At 33.9% G+C, this 14200-nt stretch overlaps 2 protein-coding genes across 2 annotated transcripts; both read left to right on the forward strand.

The window, feature by feature from the left end:
* Nucleotides 1-721: 721 nt before the first annotated feature.
* On the forward strand, nt 722-6957 carry LOC110718830. Its single transcript, XM_021897746.1, has 6 exons — nt 722-1059; nt 3409-3614; nt 4750-5041; nt 5331-5438; nt 6000-6244; nt 6482-6957. The coding sequence occupies exons 1-6, from the start codon at nt 835-837 to the stop codon at nt 6588-6590; spliced, it is 1185 nt and encodes a 394-aa protein (XP_021753438.1). The 5' UTR covers nt 722-834; the 3' UTR covers nt 6591-6957.
* Nucleotides 6958-9995: 3038 nt separating this feature from the next.
* On the forward strand, nt 9996-13009 carry LOC110718984 (pumilio homolog 12-like). Its single transcript, XM_021897920.1, has 5 exons — nt 9996-10915; nt 11015-11177; nt 11834-11994; nt 12100-12367; nt 12504-13009. Exons 1-5 carry the CDS (start codon nt 9996-9998, stop codon nt 12648-12650), a joined length of 1659 nt encoding a protein of 552 aa, XP_021753612.1. The 3' UTR covers nt 12651-13009.
* The last annotated feature ends 1191 nt before the right edge of the window (nt 13010-14200 follow it).

Consider the following 14200-nt stretch of genomic DNA (forward strand, 5'->3'; position numbering starts at 1 on the left):
ATAAAATTAGAAGAATCATGAACTACTACTACTGAAATTTCATATTATTGAAGAATAAGACAAATAAAAAGTTAGGGTTATAACTTTTTTTCGAAAAAATTATAAGAAATCATGAACTACTACAGAAATTTAATATCTAGAGAAAATAATTGAAAAACAAGGCAAAAAGTTAAGGTTAGCAATTTTTTCCTTCAAAAAATAAACAAAAATAACTTACAATATGATTTTCGACCTTTCTTTTGATGAAATTTCCTTTGATTTTATGCTTTCATCTTTTAAATCTAATATTTTAATTGAGATCTAAATGAATTTGATTTTTTTTCAAGAGAAATTTGAGAGATTTTGGTAGTTTAGGAGAGAGAATGTAAAGTGAAAAAATGAGAAAAGTGGGTAAAATTTTGAGAAGAGAGAAAATGTAGTAGGATTTTTTTTTTTTTCAATATCATAGTAGTTACTGTACAGTGGGGTGTAGGTAATAACAATTACTAATGTCACTTGTGAGTTGTGAACTCTTTCTTAGTTTCTCTCAAGTAATTGGGCTCTAAATTTAACAATCAATTGGACCTCTAATCAAGAAAAAAAAAAAAAAAAAACAAACCAAACAACCCATTGGGCCAAACATAATTAAAACAAGCAATTCAACCCAAAATAATCGTCCATATCCAGTCAGCAAATAAAAGACGTAATAAAATTGTCTTTTATTTAAATCTATCACTTGAACAATGCTGTACCTCAAATTTTAACAGCTAACATAACAACTCAGCCAAAGAGGAGAGAGAAAGTTGAGTTGGAAGGAAGAAAGAAGACGACGGTTGAGATTTTGTGTTCATTTTAATGGCAACCTTCGCTTCTTCTCCCGCCACTTTCTCTCTCCTCCCTTCACCGTCGCCGTCTTCACAACCACCGTCTCGTCTCTCTCTTCCTTTCTCTCTCCTCAAACTCACCACTTCTTCTTCCGTAGTTTCTAGAAGATGTCGGAGATTTGTTGTTGTTGCTGCTGCTTCGCCTTCTCCGTCGTCGTTCGAGGAGTTTGATTCTGGTGATAGTGCTAGGTCTAAGGTTAGATTAATCTGATTTTGATTTTATTTTTTATCTGTTTTTGTTTGTATTTTGTTTGCTTTGGTTGATTGATTGATTGTTGAGAATTTTGGAGCTTGATTAATTGTTGAGTTTGTGATTGATGGAATACTTAGGGTTCTGATTTCAGTTTTGGATTGGTAATTTTTTCTATGAATTGTGAGATATAAAAAAGGTTAGGTGTTTTAGGTTAGGAATTTGTTTGTTTTGATTGATTGTTGACAATTTTGGAGCTTGATTAGTTGTTGAATTCGTGATTGCTGGAATACTTAGGGATATGATTATAGTTTTGAATTGGTAATTGTGTTTATGAATTGTGAGGTATAATAATTTTAGGTGATTTTTGTTAGAATTTGTTTGTTTTGATTGATTATTGAGAATTTTGGAACTTAATTATCTCGAATACTTAGGATGCTTATTTTTGTTTAGGATTGTTAATTGTGTTTATGAATGGTGAGATGTAAGGATTCATGCTAGGAATTTGTCCTTTGATTGAATTATCAGATATCTGGAATTTTTTAGGGTAAATTTTGATTTTGATTTCAAAAGATAGTGATATGCAATATAGGAAATTAAATACTTCCTCCGTTACACATTATGTGCAACTCTTGTTGCACATTTCCCAAGGCAAAATTTGTTAATGGTTGATTAACAAAGTGAAGGGTTTGTGATTAAGGGTAGGAGAGAGAAAGTTGGAAAATTAATCAACCACCACCACCACCTGCCATGGCCTCTCTCCGAAACCACCCACCACCACCCACATCCACCCTCTCCTTGAAACCACCACCACCACCACCACCACCACCACCCTATCTCATAACCACCCTCTCACCACCACCATGACCCGAAACCCCACCAGCCAAATCAAACCAACACCGCAACCATAACCCAATCACCCGAAACTCACCCCATTTAAATCGCACCAACACCGCAACCGTAACCCAATCACCACAACCAAAATCTGAAACCCCTCCATAACCACCCAAAACCAACCTTGCCAGCTCACAGCCACCGCAAACCCAAATCAATTTTTAGAGTTTCAATTTTGAGGAGAATCGGCAGCTATAAGTATAACAAGGGAAAAAGGAGCCGGCGGTGACTTTGACAAGGGAAAAGGAGACTGGTGACTCGATCGACGGTGGTTGTGAGTGCGAAAAGAAGAAAGAGGAGTAATAATTAACAAGGTTCGCGGTGGCCGGAAGATTTATGGGAATTTCGGGCGGAGTGAGGTGGTGCTCAGGTGGATTCGGGGTTGGGGTGGCCGACTGGGTGGGGAATTTCGGGTTGGGTTGTGGCTATGAGAGAAGAGTGAGAAAAATAGTGGAGGTGGCGGCAGCGACGACGGCTAAGAGGGAGGTGAGAGAAAACTTGGTGATGATGGTGGTGGATGTGGTTGTGAGGTAGGAGAGAGATTGGGATTAGGGTGAATCATGAATGAATTAATGTAGGTTAATATGTTAATAACATATAATCTTATTCATTTAAGGCGTGTTATTGAAATTAAGTAAGGGTAGATTTGTCATTTTACACAAAAAAATTTACCACAAATGGAAATATTTACTTTGTTGCACATAATGTGTAACTTCCGTTTTTGGAAATCGTTGCACATAATATGAAACGGAGGAAGTATGTAAAGCTTGTGAATTAATTGAAAAAATAAAAAAAAAAAAAAAACAATATAGACTTTTGATAAATGTACTACTTAAGTCTGCTCCTGGATTGAGCTGTATGTGTCTTCAAGACGCTAATTGAATTTCAGTATATTAGCTTATTGTTTTGATTTTGTGAAGAAAAAGCTGAGTAATTAATAGGTTTAGCTATAAGCTTTAGGTGGATACACTTGGCAAATATGAAAATTTTGGGATCTGCTGGTGTAGATTGTGGAATTATTTTGTTGGAGCCTAAAAGGGAGCGAATAATGTTGTTGATTCTCTTAGCGGAACGAGGTTATGGTGACAATTTACGTCGATGATGTTTATAGAATGAAATGGTTTGAGTCTGACTAGAGTCTAAGACTATCTAGTATCTATGGCCTTGGGGTTTAGAAGTTGAGACATGTAAATAATAATTAAGTTTAGGGTGAATAAGTAAAAAGACCAAATTCTGAATGGAATGCACAATTTGAATTGAACAATATTTTGATGGTGCTAAATCAGAGGTCTGATCTCCAAGACAGAAAAACATGAATCATAATAATGTGGAGGCAAAAAGTTGAAATATTGATCTGATAGCGAATATGAAAGTAAGGCATAGATGTGTAATTAAGAATAAATAAATAAATAAATTGATGCTCAGTGTCCACTTTCTGACTTTCATATGCTGATCTTTCAGTCTCCAAAACTCTTGGATCTGATCCAAGACATCGAACCACTAGATATCAGCCTCATCCAGAAAGATGTTCCTCCTACTACCATTGATGCTATGAAAAGGACTATTTCAGGCATGCTAGGATTGCTTCCTTCGAATCAATTTCAAATTCTTGTTGAGGCTTTGTGGGAACCTCTCTCCAGATTGCTGGTATCTTCAATGATGACTGGGTATGTCTGAATTTGCTGTATTATATAAACTTTTACCATTTACTGAGTATTGCAATACGAAGTATATAAATGTGAACTACTCTAGTTATTGTTTTCTGCTGTAAATTAAGTCTAATGACAGTTGAAAAATATAGTGGTACCTGGCGTTAATTTGAAATCGGCTTCCATTATTAGAATATTGAAAGCCTTCTCGCTTAAATTCTGCTTTCAGATGTGCCGTTTTTATTTTGGAGGAATTCCCAAGTTATGGATCTAGATATACATTATCATCAGATGTATATGACTAGACTACTAGGGGTTTTGTCCAGAATCCTCTTAAAAACCCTTTAGAATGACCCTAGGTTGTGAGTCTTTTGATTTAAGATAATGTTACTCATAATTACTGATATGGTGTGGCTATTACCTTCTTAAAAGAGTTAAAACTAGTAGCGCTTCGTTTAACTGGTGCTTCATTCTTAAGTCCTTCATCTACTTGAAATACAAGACCTGCTCTCATAGAGTCATTAGCTGTTGCTAACCAATTTACTGTCTTCTTCCTCTGTTACTTGTTTTATTGTAGATTTTGCCTTTCTCTTAATCTCTGCATTTCTGCACCAGCTGTTCAGCTGTTGTACTGTCCCACTGCCCGATGAGTGCCATGTCACTTTAGCAAATTGTTAGGCGTAGTAGAAAAAGGAAGCGAGCAAATTTCAATCTCTGGACTCAGAGTATCAATGTTTTTATTATTGGTGATATTTGTGTTTGCTCTGCTTCTCCCATTCTCTGAGCTATTTTTTATTCATGGTGATAAAAAATAGTTCATAGTGGAGAGCTTTCATGGAATATATTGCTTAAATGTTGGGTGTTAGAACTCTATGATTATTAAGTATAAAATAATCGAGTAGAGTAAATAGCTCTCTACGTTATGGTTATTGATTTGTATGTTTGTAATGGTTTTGGGCCTTTTGGCTGTGATTGTTGCGCTTTCATGTGTGTCATAGTTGTTGCTTGTGTCTACGAGCAAAGAATTCTGTTCTTATGACACTTCCAAAAGGTGTTTTTATCTTGATATGCTGGAGAGCATGGCTGTTATGACATTTAAATTCTTGTTTTAAATTGTATGCTAAATTCCCCAACTTTTGTTTATTTGTTGCAGATATACTTTAAGAAATGCTGAGTATAGGCTTTGTTTGGAGAAAAACCTTGATATTCATGATGAAAATAATGAGAGTCAAATATCAGAGGCCCTCAATCTTGGTTTGCAGGAACTATTACTTGACAGTGTTAGAAGAGTCCAAGTTGCTGATGAAAGTGTGGTTTCTTCTAGTGGTGAGGAAATTGCTGAAAATCCATCTGAAGATTTCAGTAGCGAAGACATTGGTGAAATAACTCCTGAAATTCAGTCCTACATTCGTCACTTGCGTTCTCGGTTATCTGCTACTAAGAAGGTATTTATTTTGTTATATTGACGGGATAGCTTCTCAGTCTGCCATTTGAAGCTTACGTGTAATGTGCTTTTCTTCAATACTTGCCTCACCCAGAAAATTTCTTTAGTAAATTAATACCATCAATAGAGGTCAAAGTAGTGTTTAAAATATTTCAAAATTATGAGCCAGATTATTATGAAATATTGAAATGTTTATGTTATTTACTCAATCTTGGTTGAGAAAATGCTGATTACTTGTTGATGAATGGTAAGACACTTTCTCATAATCTTACTTGATATTGATTAAAAAGGAGCTGAGAGAAGTCAAGAGGAAGAATGCTGCTCTTCAGATGCAACAATTTGTGGGAGAGGAAAAGAATGAGTTGTTGGATTACCTGCGCTCATTGCAACCTGAGAAGGTTAGAAAATAATCTCTGCCTCTTTAACGTAATTTGCACTAGTCATTCTTTGCTATGGCTATGATCAATATGACTCTTGCTATTACATTATGATTTGTGATGATTTTTTCCTATATATATGCATTCTATCAAGAATACAACTTGACCATATTACTTTGACCATATGAGAAGGGGAGGGGGTTCGATGGGTTTGTTGAGAGACTTTAGACATACGTCTATCCACATCCAGACTTTACCAAAATTGAACCAGTTAAATATAAAGACTAGAATCACGTGAATTTTGTGGATTGCAGAGCAAACTGGGAAAGTTAGATTCGGAGAGTACCAGTCCATTTTTAGATCAGATTCGGACTGGATTTGCCACGTTTCACATTTTCTTTGAGACCAAATAATAACAGGTTGATATATAGAAATTGAGATTTAGGATGGCTTGGTGAGATAGAACTTCTATGAAATATAACATGTGGTACAATTGATTTTACCCTTGCTATAAATGTTATTGTTGATCAACATGCTTACACTAAACTTTCCTTCTCATGACCATTTGACTCGTTGGTATAGGTGGCAGAGTTGTCAGAACCAACCTCTGCTGAAGTCAAAGAAACAATTCATTCTGTTGTCCATGGTCTCCTTGCAACATTATCTCCAAAGATGCACTCAAAGGCCCCTCCTCTGTCAGAGAAGAATGCTGCTGGAGCTTTAAATGTTGAAAACGAAGACTGTGCGGAACTTATTGAAAACACTTCGCTTAATTTTCAGCCCATAATTTCACTGACCAGAGATTATCTTGCACGTCTTATATTCTGGTTAGTCTTCTGAGCTCATCTTCTCTCTTGCCTTCCGACCTTTTTGCTTTTATTATGTGTGTGTGTGTGTGTGTGTTAGAGAGAGAGAGAGAGAGAGAGAGAGTGCTTTTCAGTCTTGGAGTTAGGTTTCTCAGTTGTAGAGATTGGTATCATCCTATTATGCTAGAGTGCTAGTAGCACCTTGCGTGTACAGAAGATGGTTAATAGATGCTTCATTTGTTTATTTTGTTTGTTAAGGTGCATGCTGTTGGGACACTACGTTAGAGGTCTTGAATACCGAACACAACTGACGGAACTACTTTCACTTTCACCAAACAATGAAGATGATCGCCTTGATAGGGAGTAAATTGCCTGAAAGCCTGAAAGGTCTTTCTATTATTGCTGTCAGTCATCCCAATGACGATGAGGGAGAGCATGCCTTGAAATGCACTGTCTATATGTATTTCGGAAAATGTACGGTGTGCAAAAAGGCACAATTACTGTTTCCTCAATGAGGGTTGTATCTTGTTTATAAATATATCATGTAGTTGCTAATGTTCCTCTTTGTTTGGCTTCTCTCGAGGCAAGTATTATTATGAATACTAGCTTCAACCATCGGCAGGCAGTGTTTTACACTTAATGAGAAATTTTGTACTGAAGATTATACCGGTAATGTAGCAGCTCACTGCTTGCACTTGTGATTCAATTGATGATTACAGGTTTTGCGTCATTAATTTGCTATATGTACTGTGCTGCTCAAGTAAGCAGACCCTTAATGTCTTAGAAGGCTTAGCAAGCAACAAAATTTGTGAACATGAGGACTGAGGTTACATCTGAGTCTCGACTCTTCTGAGGTTAGCTGCCATTGTCATGAAATGTTGCACCTCCTTCCCTAATAAGCACCCAATTTTAATGAATATTGTGTTTTCTGATTCTGTATCTTCGGGTTAGTTTTCTTGACATACCTTTATATTCAGATTAATCTAAGCATAAGCTTTTATTTTAAAGTCATGAATGCTTGTGAAATATAAATCCAAAACTTTGAAAAATGTTATGCTTATTAGTTTCGTAAAATTTTAAAATACTCCCTTGCTGCATGGACTGCAGAGAATGAGCTTCCAGGAATCGTATATTGCTGTATGAACTAGAGAACAAATTCAGATCGTTTTTAGTCGACACGTTTAAATTGGCATAGAATTTAGACAATTTTTTATTTTTTGAAGGAAAGATAAAGCTATTATTATTAAATTAAGTCAAGTCTGTTTTTAATTGACACGTTTAAACCTACATAAAATATAGACAATTAAATTGACTTAATTTTTATACTAGTTTGTGTCCAACGAAGAAATTTAAAACTAATTACGGACTATTAATTGTTACCTTGCTCAAAAATAATTCTTAAACAAATTACTCGTATACTCTTATTTTCACACTATTCAATTATTATTATATCTACCATATTATAGTAATAAATTTCTTGCATAAAAAGCAAATTATGCATTAAATTATTTTGGATTTTAAGGCTAGAATTCAATTTGTAATTTTGGGATGTTAAGATATTCTACTTGCTAGTTAGGAAAGAAATAATGTTTCTTAGCGTATCAGACTTGATTGTATTGATCTTTATTTCCCTAAATAAGTTGTTCAATTCATATAATGCAAATAAGCAATTTTAGTAAAAATCATATTGTATCTCTATGTTTGGGACAGTAATCAGTCTCCCATATAATTTCAACAACAATCTACTAATCATTAATAAAAATATAATCCTTGTCAATATAATTCTTGTAATAATGGCTAGCTGATTCAAACAACTGATAAAAAAAAAAACATACTAATTGCATGCAAATAGTCACAAACACAAGTACACAACGGGGACTACATGATCTAGGTTATTCAAAGTTGAATGTAATAGCTAAAATTAAGATTGTAAATTGTTTGGTTTAAAAAAATTGTTTTTGTATCCCTTAGGATTTACATAATTACGTACATATAAGTATTAAACGAAGTTTTCCAATATTATATGGAGTACTTTGGAAATTTACGACAAAATCACAAATAGATCGATGTACGTAATTAATGTCGATTTACTCTTTATTCATTAATCCAGACCTTATAGCTACTTCTATTTTCCTTTTTTATTTTATCGTATTGAGGACGAAAAATGCCAAATCATGCATTAACAGCAATAGCAATATAAGATTATTTTATCCACAATTTTTGCTACGAGTAAAAGGTTTATAGTCACTTACAGCTTCTCCCCTTCAAAAAAAAAATAAAAATAAAAATAATTTGACATGGTTAGCTCAAGACTTATTTTACAGAGTAGTTATTTATCTCCATTTTACGAGTATTTCTTTTTCAAATAATCTTTGAGAATACACTTAACACATTTTTGGTTATAACATTTTAATTTGCTGATCATTTGCGGGATAAATGGCAGGCTAAGCTCATGAGTTAGGCCCCGTTCACTTTACCTTATTTTTGCTGAACTTAAATTATTTTTACTTAACTGAAATTATTTTTACTGAACTGAAATTATTTTTGCTGAACTGAAATTATTTTTATCGATTTTCTATTATATTTCTTTTTTGTAGTTACCAAACTTATTTTTATTGAACTGAACTTATTTTTATTGAATTGAAATTATTTTTACTTAATATTATTTTTTTTAAGGTGGAGTGAACAATGCCTTATAATGAAAACGTCTGTTTCTCCTTTATCCACTAATCACATATATAAGGGATAATTCACACTTTAAATGATGCTCTCCTTGATTTTGGCGATTTTTTCCAAATATGCTTTACAAGAAGATATTGTAGATGGATTGAATTCGCAACGACTTCGTGTTAATTAATTTTTGAAGGCCTTGTACAGTTGCACCCCTTGACATTATTAGTGATTTATATATAAAAATAGAATTATTTTTTATAATGAGTACCATTAATTGGATGATTGGTTTAACATATGAAGTGTTATTTGGTTGATCATGGTAAGTCTAAAGTTCTATCGGGCCAATGACTTTTCATGCTTTCACTTTATGGAAATTTTTTACTTTCTATGTTTTGTTATTTTGTTTAATTTAATGATCTATTACGTACAAGGTCAACATTATTAATTAATTATAAAATTACTATATAGAAAATGGATTAGCGAATCAATAAAATCCCCTATCCAAAAAAGTTTAGTTAATTACATCTATAGTTTAAGATTATGTGTAACAGTGTAACCGTTACCGACTAACCGTTTTTAAACTCAAAAATAGATATAGATCAGGTGTAATCTCAACAAAAACAATTTAAATAAATATATTTTCTATATAACCTACAAATATATCATTAATAGAATTCAAAAAAAAAAAAATTAATAATTTAATCAAGTGATTAGATAAATATAAACTCCATAACAAATCAAAGTGGTTAAATATATCATACAAACAAAAGGCATACAACCTACCAAAAAGATAGGTGTTATCTTTTGTAGTAATAATAATAATCAAATACTAGTAGTAAACAATCATCAACAAATAATCAACCAATACATGTCAAAATAATAACCATATTATTCGTATATAAAGATTCTAGTAAATCTTTTTTGCTATCTTTTTCAACAAAAAAACAATCTTTTTTAAACCCCCTTGATACTCGATCTTCCTAAAACCCTAATCACTCGATCTTCTTTAAACCCTTTATAAATATCTCTCTCCCTACTTTTTTTCCTTCAATTTCTCTCTAACAAGCAATCTTTTTCTTTGAGTTTTCTCCCTCAATCAATGGACCGTCAATGGCGTCCTTCTTTTTCTTCCAACCCTCCGTCTTCCTCTTCTCCTTTACAAGATCAATTCTCTCGGCTTTCGCTATCAGGTTCCGCTTCAGCTTCGCAATTCCCGAACCTCCCTCGCCCTAACAACAATGATTCTTATTATCATGATCTCCAACAACAGTTGAATAGAATGCGAGAACTTATTATGGCTGCTGCAAATCAAGAAGTCGTCACTAATCCACACTACCCGAACCTCATCAACAACACTGTCCCCGGTTCTTTGTCAGGTTCGGGTTCAGGTTCAGGTTTAGGCTCGGGTTCGGGTTTAGGTTCGGGTTGCGTTCCTCCTTTTGATTATTTCGCAATGCTGCCTCGAAACGAGATTCAGCCCGTCCTTGGTAACAATTATACTAATAACAATAATAGTAATCATTACTATAATCCTGATTTTCTGACGCTTCTTTTGTACAACACTTTCCAACAAAATCTCAGTAATAATAATAATACTACTACTTGTCATCATCGTCGTAACAATGTTAATTACAACAATAATTATTATCCAAGGAGGAACACGAGGGCGACAACGACAGCAACAACGATAGCAATCCCTCGAACACGAGGGCTTGTTGGTAGTGTAACCCCGTCGATGATGTCGTGGGAAGAGATCAAGGGAAAAGTTCTGAAATACGCGATTGAAAAAGAATTTAGTCTCATGATGATTAATAAGTTCGACTTAGGGCATATGGAAGGGCTAAAGATGGTTATTTCCGAGATTAAACAGGGTTTATCTTTAATCTTGATGAATTCTTGTGGTAATGAATTCTTTCATAAGCTATTGGATATACTTGATCATCAAGACATCGTCGATATCTTAAAGGCTCTTGTTGCTAATCAACATGATTTTCTTCGCATTTGCCTTGATAATGTTGGGTAAGTTCGTATTTGTATAATTTTTTTTACAAGATTGAATTTTGATTAATTATGATAATGTTGGTTGATTAATTTTATTTATGATTAATTGTGTTTTAGGACTAGGGGAGTACAGAAACTACTGAGTTGCTTGGATTCGGATAGTCTAGAAGAGAAGGCGATTGTTATGAATGCAATTAGGGGAGGAGTGGTGGCTCTAGTAAAGAATATGAATGGTTTTCATGTCTTGAAAGCTTTGACAGATGTTTATGAAATCACTGCGGTATGTAATTAATTTCTTCTTTATTCTCATTATTATTGTTATTAAATTTGCATTAGTGTTACTACAAAAAGTGTGTTATTGTTATTGGCATTAAATTTTCACTAGTATATTACGGAGTACTCGTATTTGTTTTTTCGCATGAATTGGGATTTTAATACAGTTAGTTTAAGTTCAATGTTTCTAATTTTATAAAATTTTGTATACACCCGTGTGTACCGTACAATATCTCCCAATTTTAGCGTGTTACATTTTTTTGTTAAAAAGATGTACGACAAAAATTAGTCCCGTCTTTTCTCAAGACTTAGGGTGTTATTGTTACTGGCATTGACATAAAGATTTAGTCGTTATATTTATGAAGTAAAATTAGAGCTTCCCTGTGGCCGGCGATTTTGTGTGTATGATTTGTTGTGCATATTTTAAATTTTGTTTCTCTTAAACGTGTGTAATCTAAATGTTGGCTTAATATATATGATTCATGGGTGTTATTTTTTTGTATAACTTTATAATTGAAAGTGTCTTTACGCTTAAATATATAATTAATCGAACAGTTTTTATTTATTTTTGGCTAATTATTAGCTACCATTCGTTTAATAAGTTTAATTTACAAAGTAAATTAGTATGTTACTTATTTGATTTTTCAATTTGGACTTATACAGCCTATACTGAGTGAAGTAGCCGATCACTGTGTGGAGATAGCAATGGATAGAAGTGGATGTTGTGTATTGCAAAACTGTATACTGGTTCTATCACCCGAACGTGATCGTATCATTCATGAAATTATTAATCATGCCTTGGAGCTATCTGAAAGCGATTATGGGTTTGTTTTCTAAAATAATTTCAATTTCAATATAATTTTCAAATTTAGTCTATGTTATGTATATTTCAGTCTAATCTTGATTCATTTTTGTTTGATTATTGGCAGAAACTATGTTGTACAATATGTCATTGGATTGAAAGATTTCCACATTACGCAAGAAGTTCTAAGGGCTTTACATGGTTATCTGATTCGTCTAACTAAGAACAAGTTTGGCAGTCATGTTGTTGAGAAATTTTTTAAAGAAGGTCATGAAGAATTCGTCGAACCTATCATCAGTGAGGTTTTTAATGAAAATGATCACGCAAATTTTCTTGAGATTCTTCAACATCCTACCGGGAACTTTGTTGCTCAATCTGCTCTACGTAGAACCAAGGTTAGCTTGATGATTTTTAATTAGTCACGCGATATCTTAGCTTGCTTCTTTTTACATAATACTTGGCTCGTATAATTGAATAAAATTATTTACGTAGAAGGTTTTAATTGAATTATTTGATCGATTATTATTACAGATGATGCACCTTAAGCATGGAGTGTGTATGGGGATGTGCTCGTACCGAAGGCTGGTGGAGCGAATTTTGGCTAACTACGCGTTTTTGCACAGCCATGTCCATGGCAAAAGGGTGTTGTCCCTTATCAGATGCCACAGGTTCCGTTGATTGCATCGTTCAGCTTGGACCGTGTTTGATTTTGTGTCATGTTGTTTGTCATTGTTTCGAGTATGTTATAATCTTGTGTTGTTTAGGGTGTGCTTGTAGTTTGAGGATACAAACTTATGTTTGTTTTGTAGTATTTTGATTAGAGTAAATTCTTATATTAGAACCATATATATGTATTGATATATGGTCTATGTGTCTTTCTCTAGTGATTATTGTGTCGTTGTTTAGGGATTATTGTCATTTATTTGGTGTCGTTGTTTAGGGATTATTGTCATTTATTTGGTGTCGTTGTTTAGGGATCATTGTAGTGCTAATAAATATCATCATTGTTGATGAACTAGTGTTCTATTCATTCAGATTAATGGTTTAAGAATTGAAGTATTAGTAATTCTTTTTGCTACATTTCCTCTATGTCTAGTTACAAACGTACTTGTACTTCAATTCGTTTTTATAATACTCCATAACGTGAATATGTATATCATCGTGTGATTCGTGTCACTATTTAAAGGATATGGTTATGTGGAATGGAGAATTGAGTGTATACAAAGAATAGTAAATGAATTATTGTTATGTAATTTTGGATATAAGCTAACATTTTGTGGTGTTGTAGGAGACAAAGTGCTTACAAATGAAATAAGGTAATTGCTTGTGCCATAAGGAAAAGAGAGAGATGAAACCCTCATAATGAGGATAATATTTTCCCACTCTGGCCTCCTTCTAGCATGGGTGGACCTATTAAGCCTTCTTAGGGAGCATCTGCATCCCCATTTTGTGAAAAAAAAATACAAAAAGTTTATAGTTCCAAGTTCGTTTTAAAAAAAGCCCAAAAATTTGGACCCCTTCCAAATATCCATATATCATTTGCTGACAAACTCTTACTGCTCTCATATGTCACATGAAGATTGGAAAGCATTTTTTTATTTTTTTAATTTTTAAATGCTTGGTTGGTTACTCACGTGAACCTCTTCTCTCACAACCCCTTTTTTTAATTTTCTCTCTCCAGGTCTCCTTTTTCCAAGACTCAAACTCAAAGGCCTCAAACTAGTGCTGTCAAATTTCAAACCGAAACCGTTTAACTGCCCGAAACCGACCGACCCAAATGAGAACCGAACCGATTAAAAACCGATTTTTTTGAACCGAAAACCGACCCGAACCGTATTTTAGTAAACCCGAAACCGAATCGACCCGATTAATGTTAAACCGTATAAGAACCGAACCCGTTAACAAACTGAACCAAATATAAACCGAACTGAAAGAAAACCGAACTGAAAAAAACCGAACCGTATCTATCCCGAAACCGATTCCAACCCGAAACCGTTTAAACTGGCAAAAAAACCGTTTACACCGGACCGTTAGCAAACTGCTACCCGTTTGCACCGAACCATTTAAAAACCGAACTGATTGTAAACCGAACTGGTTATAAACCGAACCGTTTATGAACCAAACCACTTCTAAATCGAACCGTTTACCACTACAAGAAATCAGGAAAATAACGACGGATTTTCGACGGAATTCCGTTGTAATCGGTTGTCGCAATACCCTTTGTCGGA

Source organism: Chenopodium quinoa, unplaced genomic scaffold, assembly GCF_001683475.1.
Source record: "Chenopodium quinoa cultivar QQ74 unplaced genomic scaffold, ASM168347v1, whole genome shotgun sequence".
Classification (NCBI taxonomy): domain Eukaryota; kingdom Viridiplantae; phylum Streptophyta; class Magnoliopsida; order Caryophyllales; family Amaranthaceae; genus Chenopodium; species Chenopodium quinoa.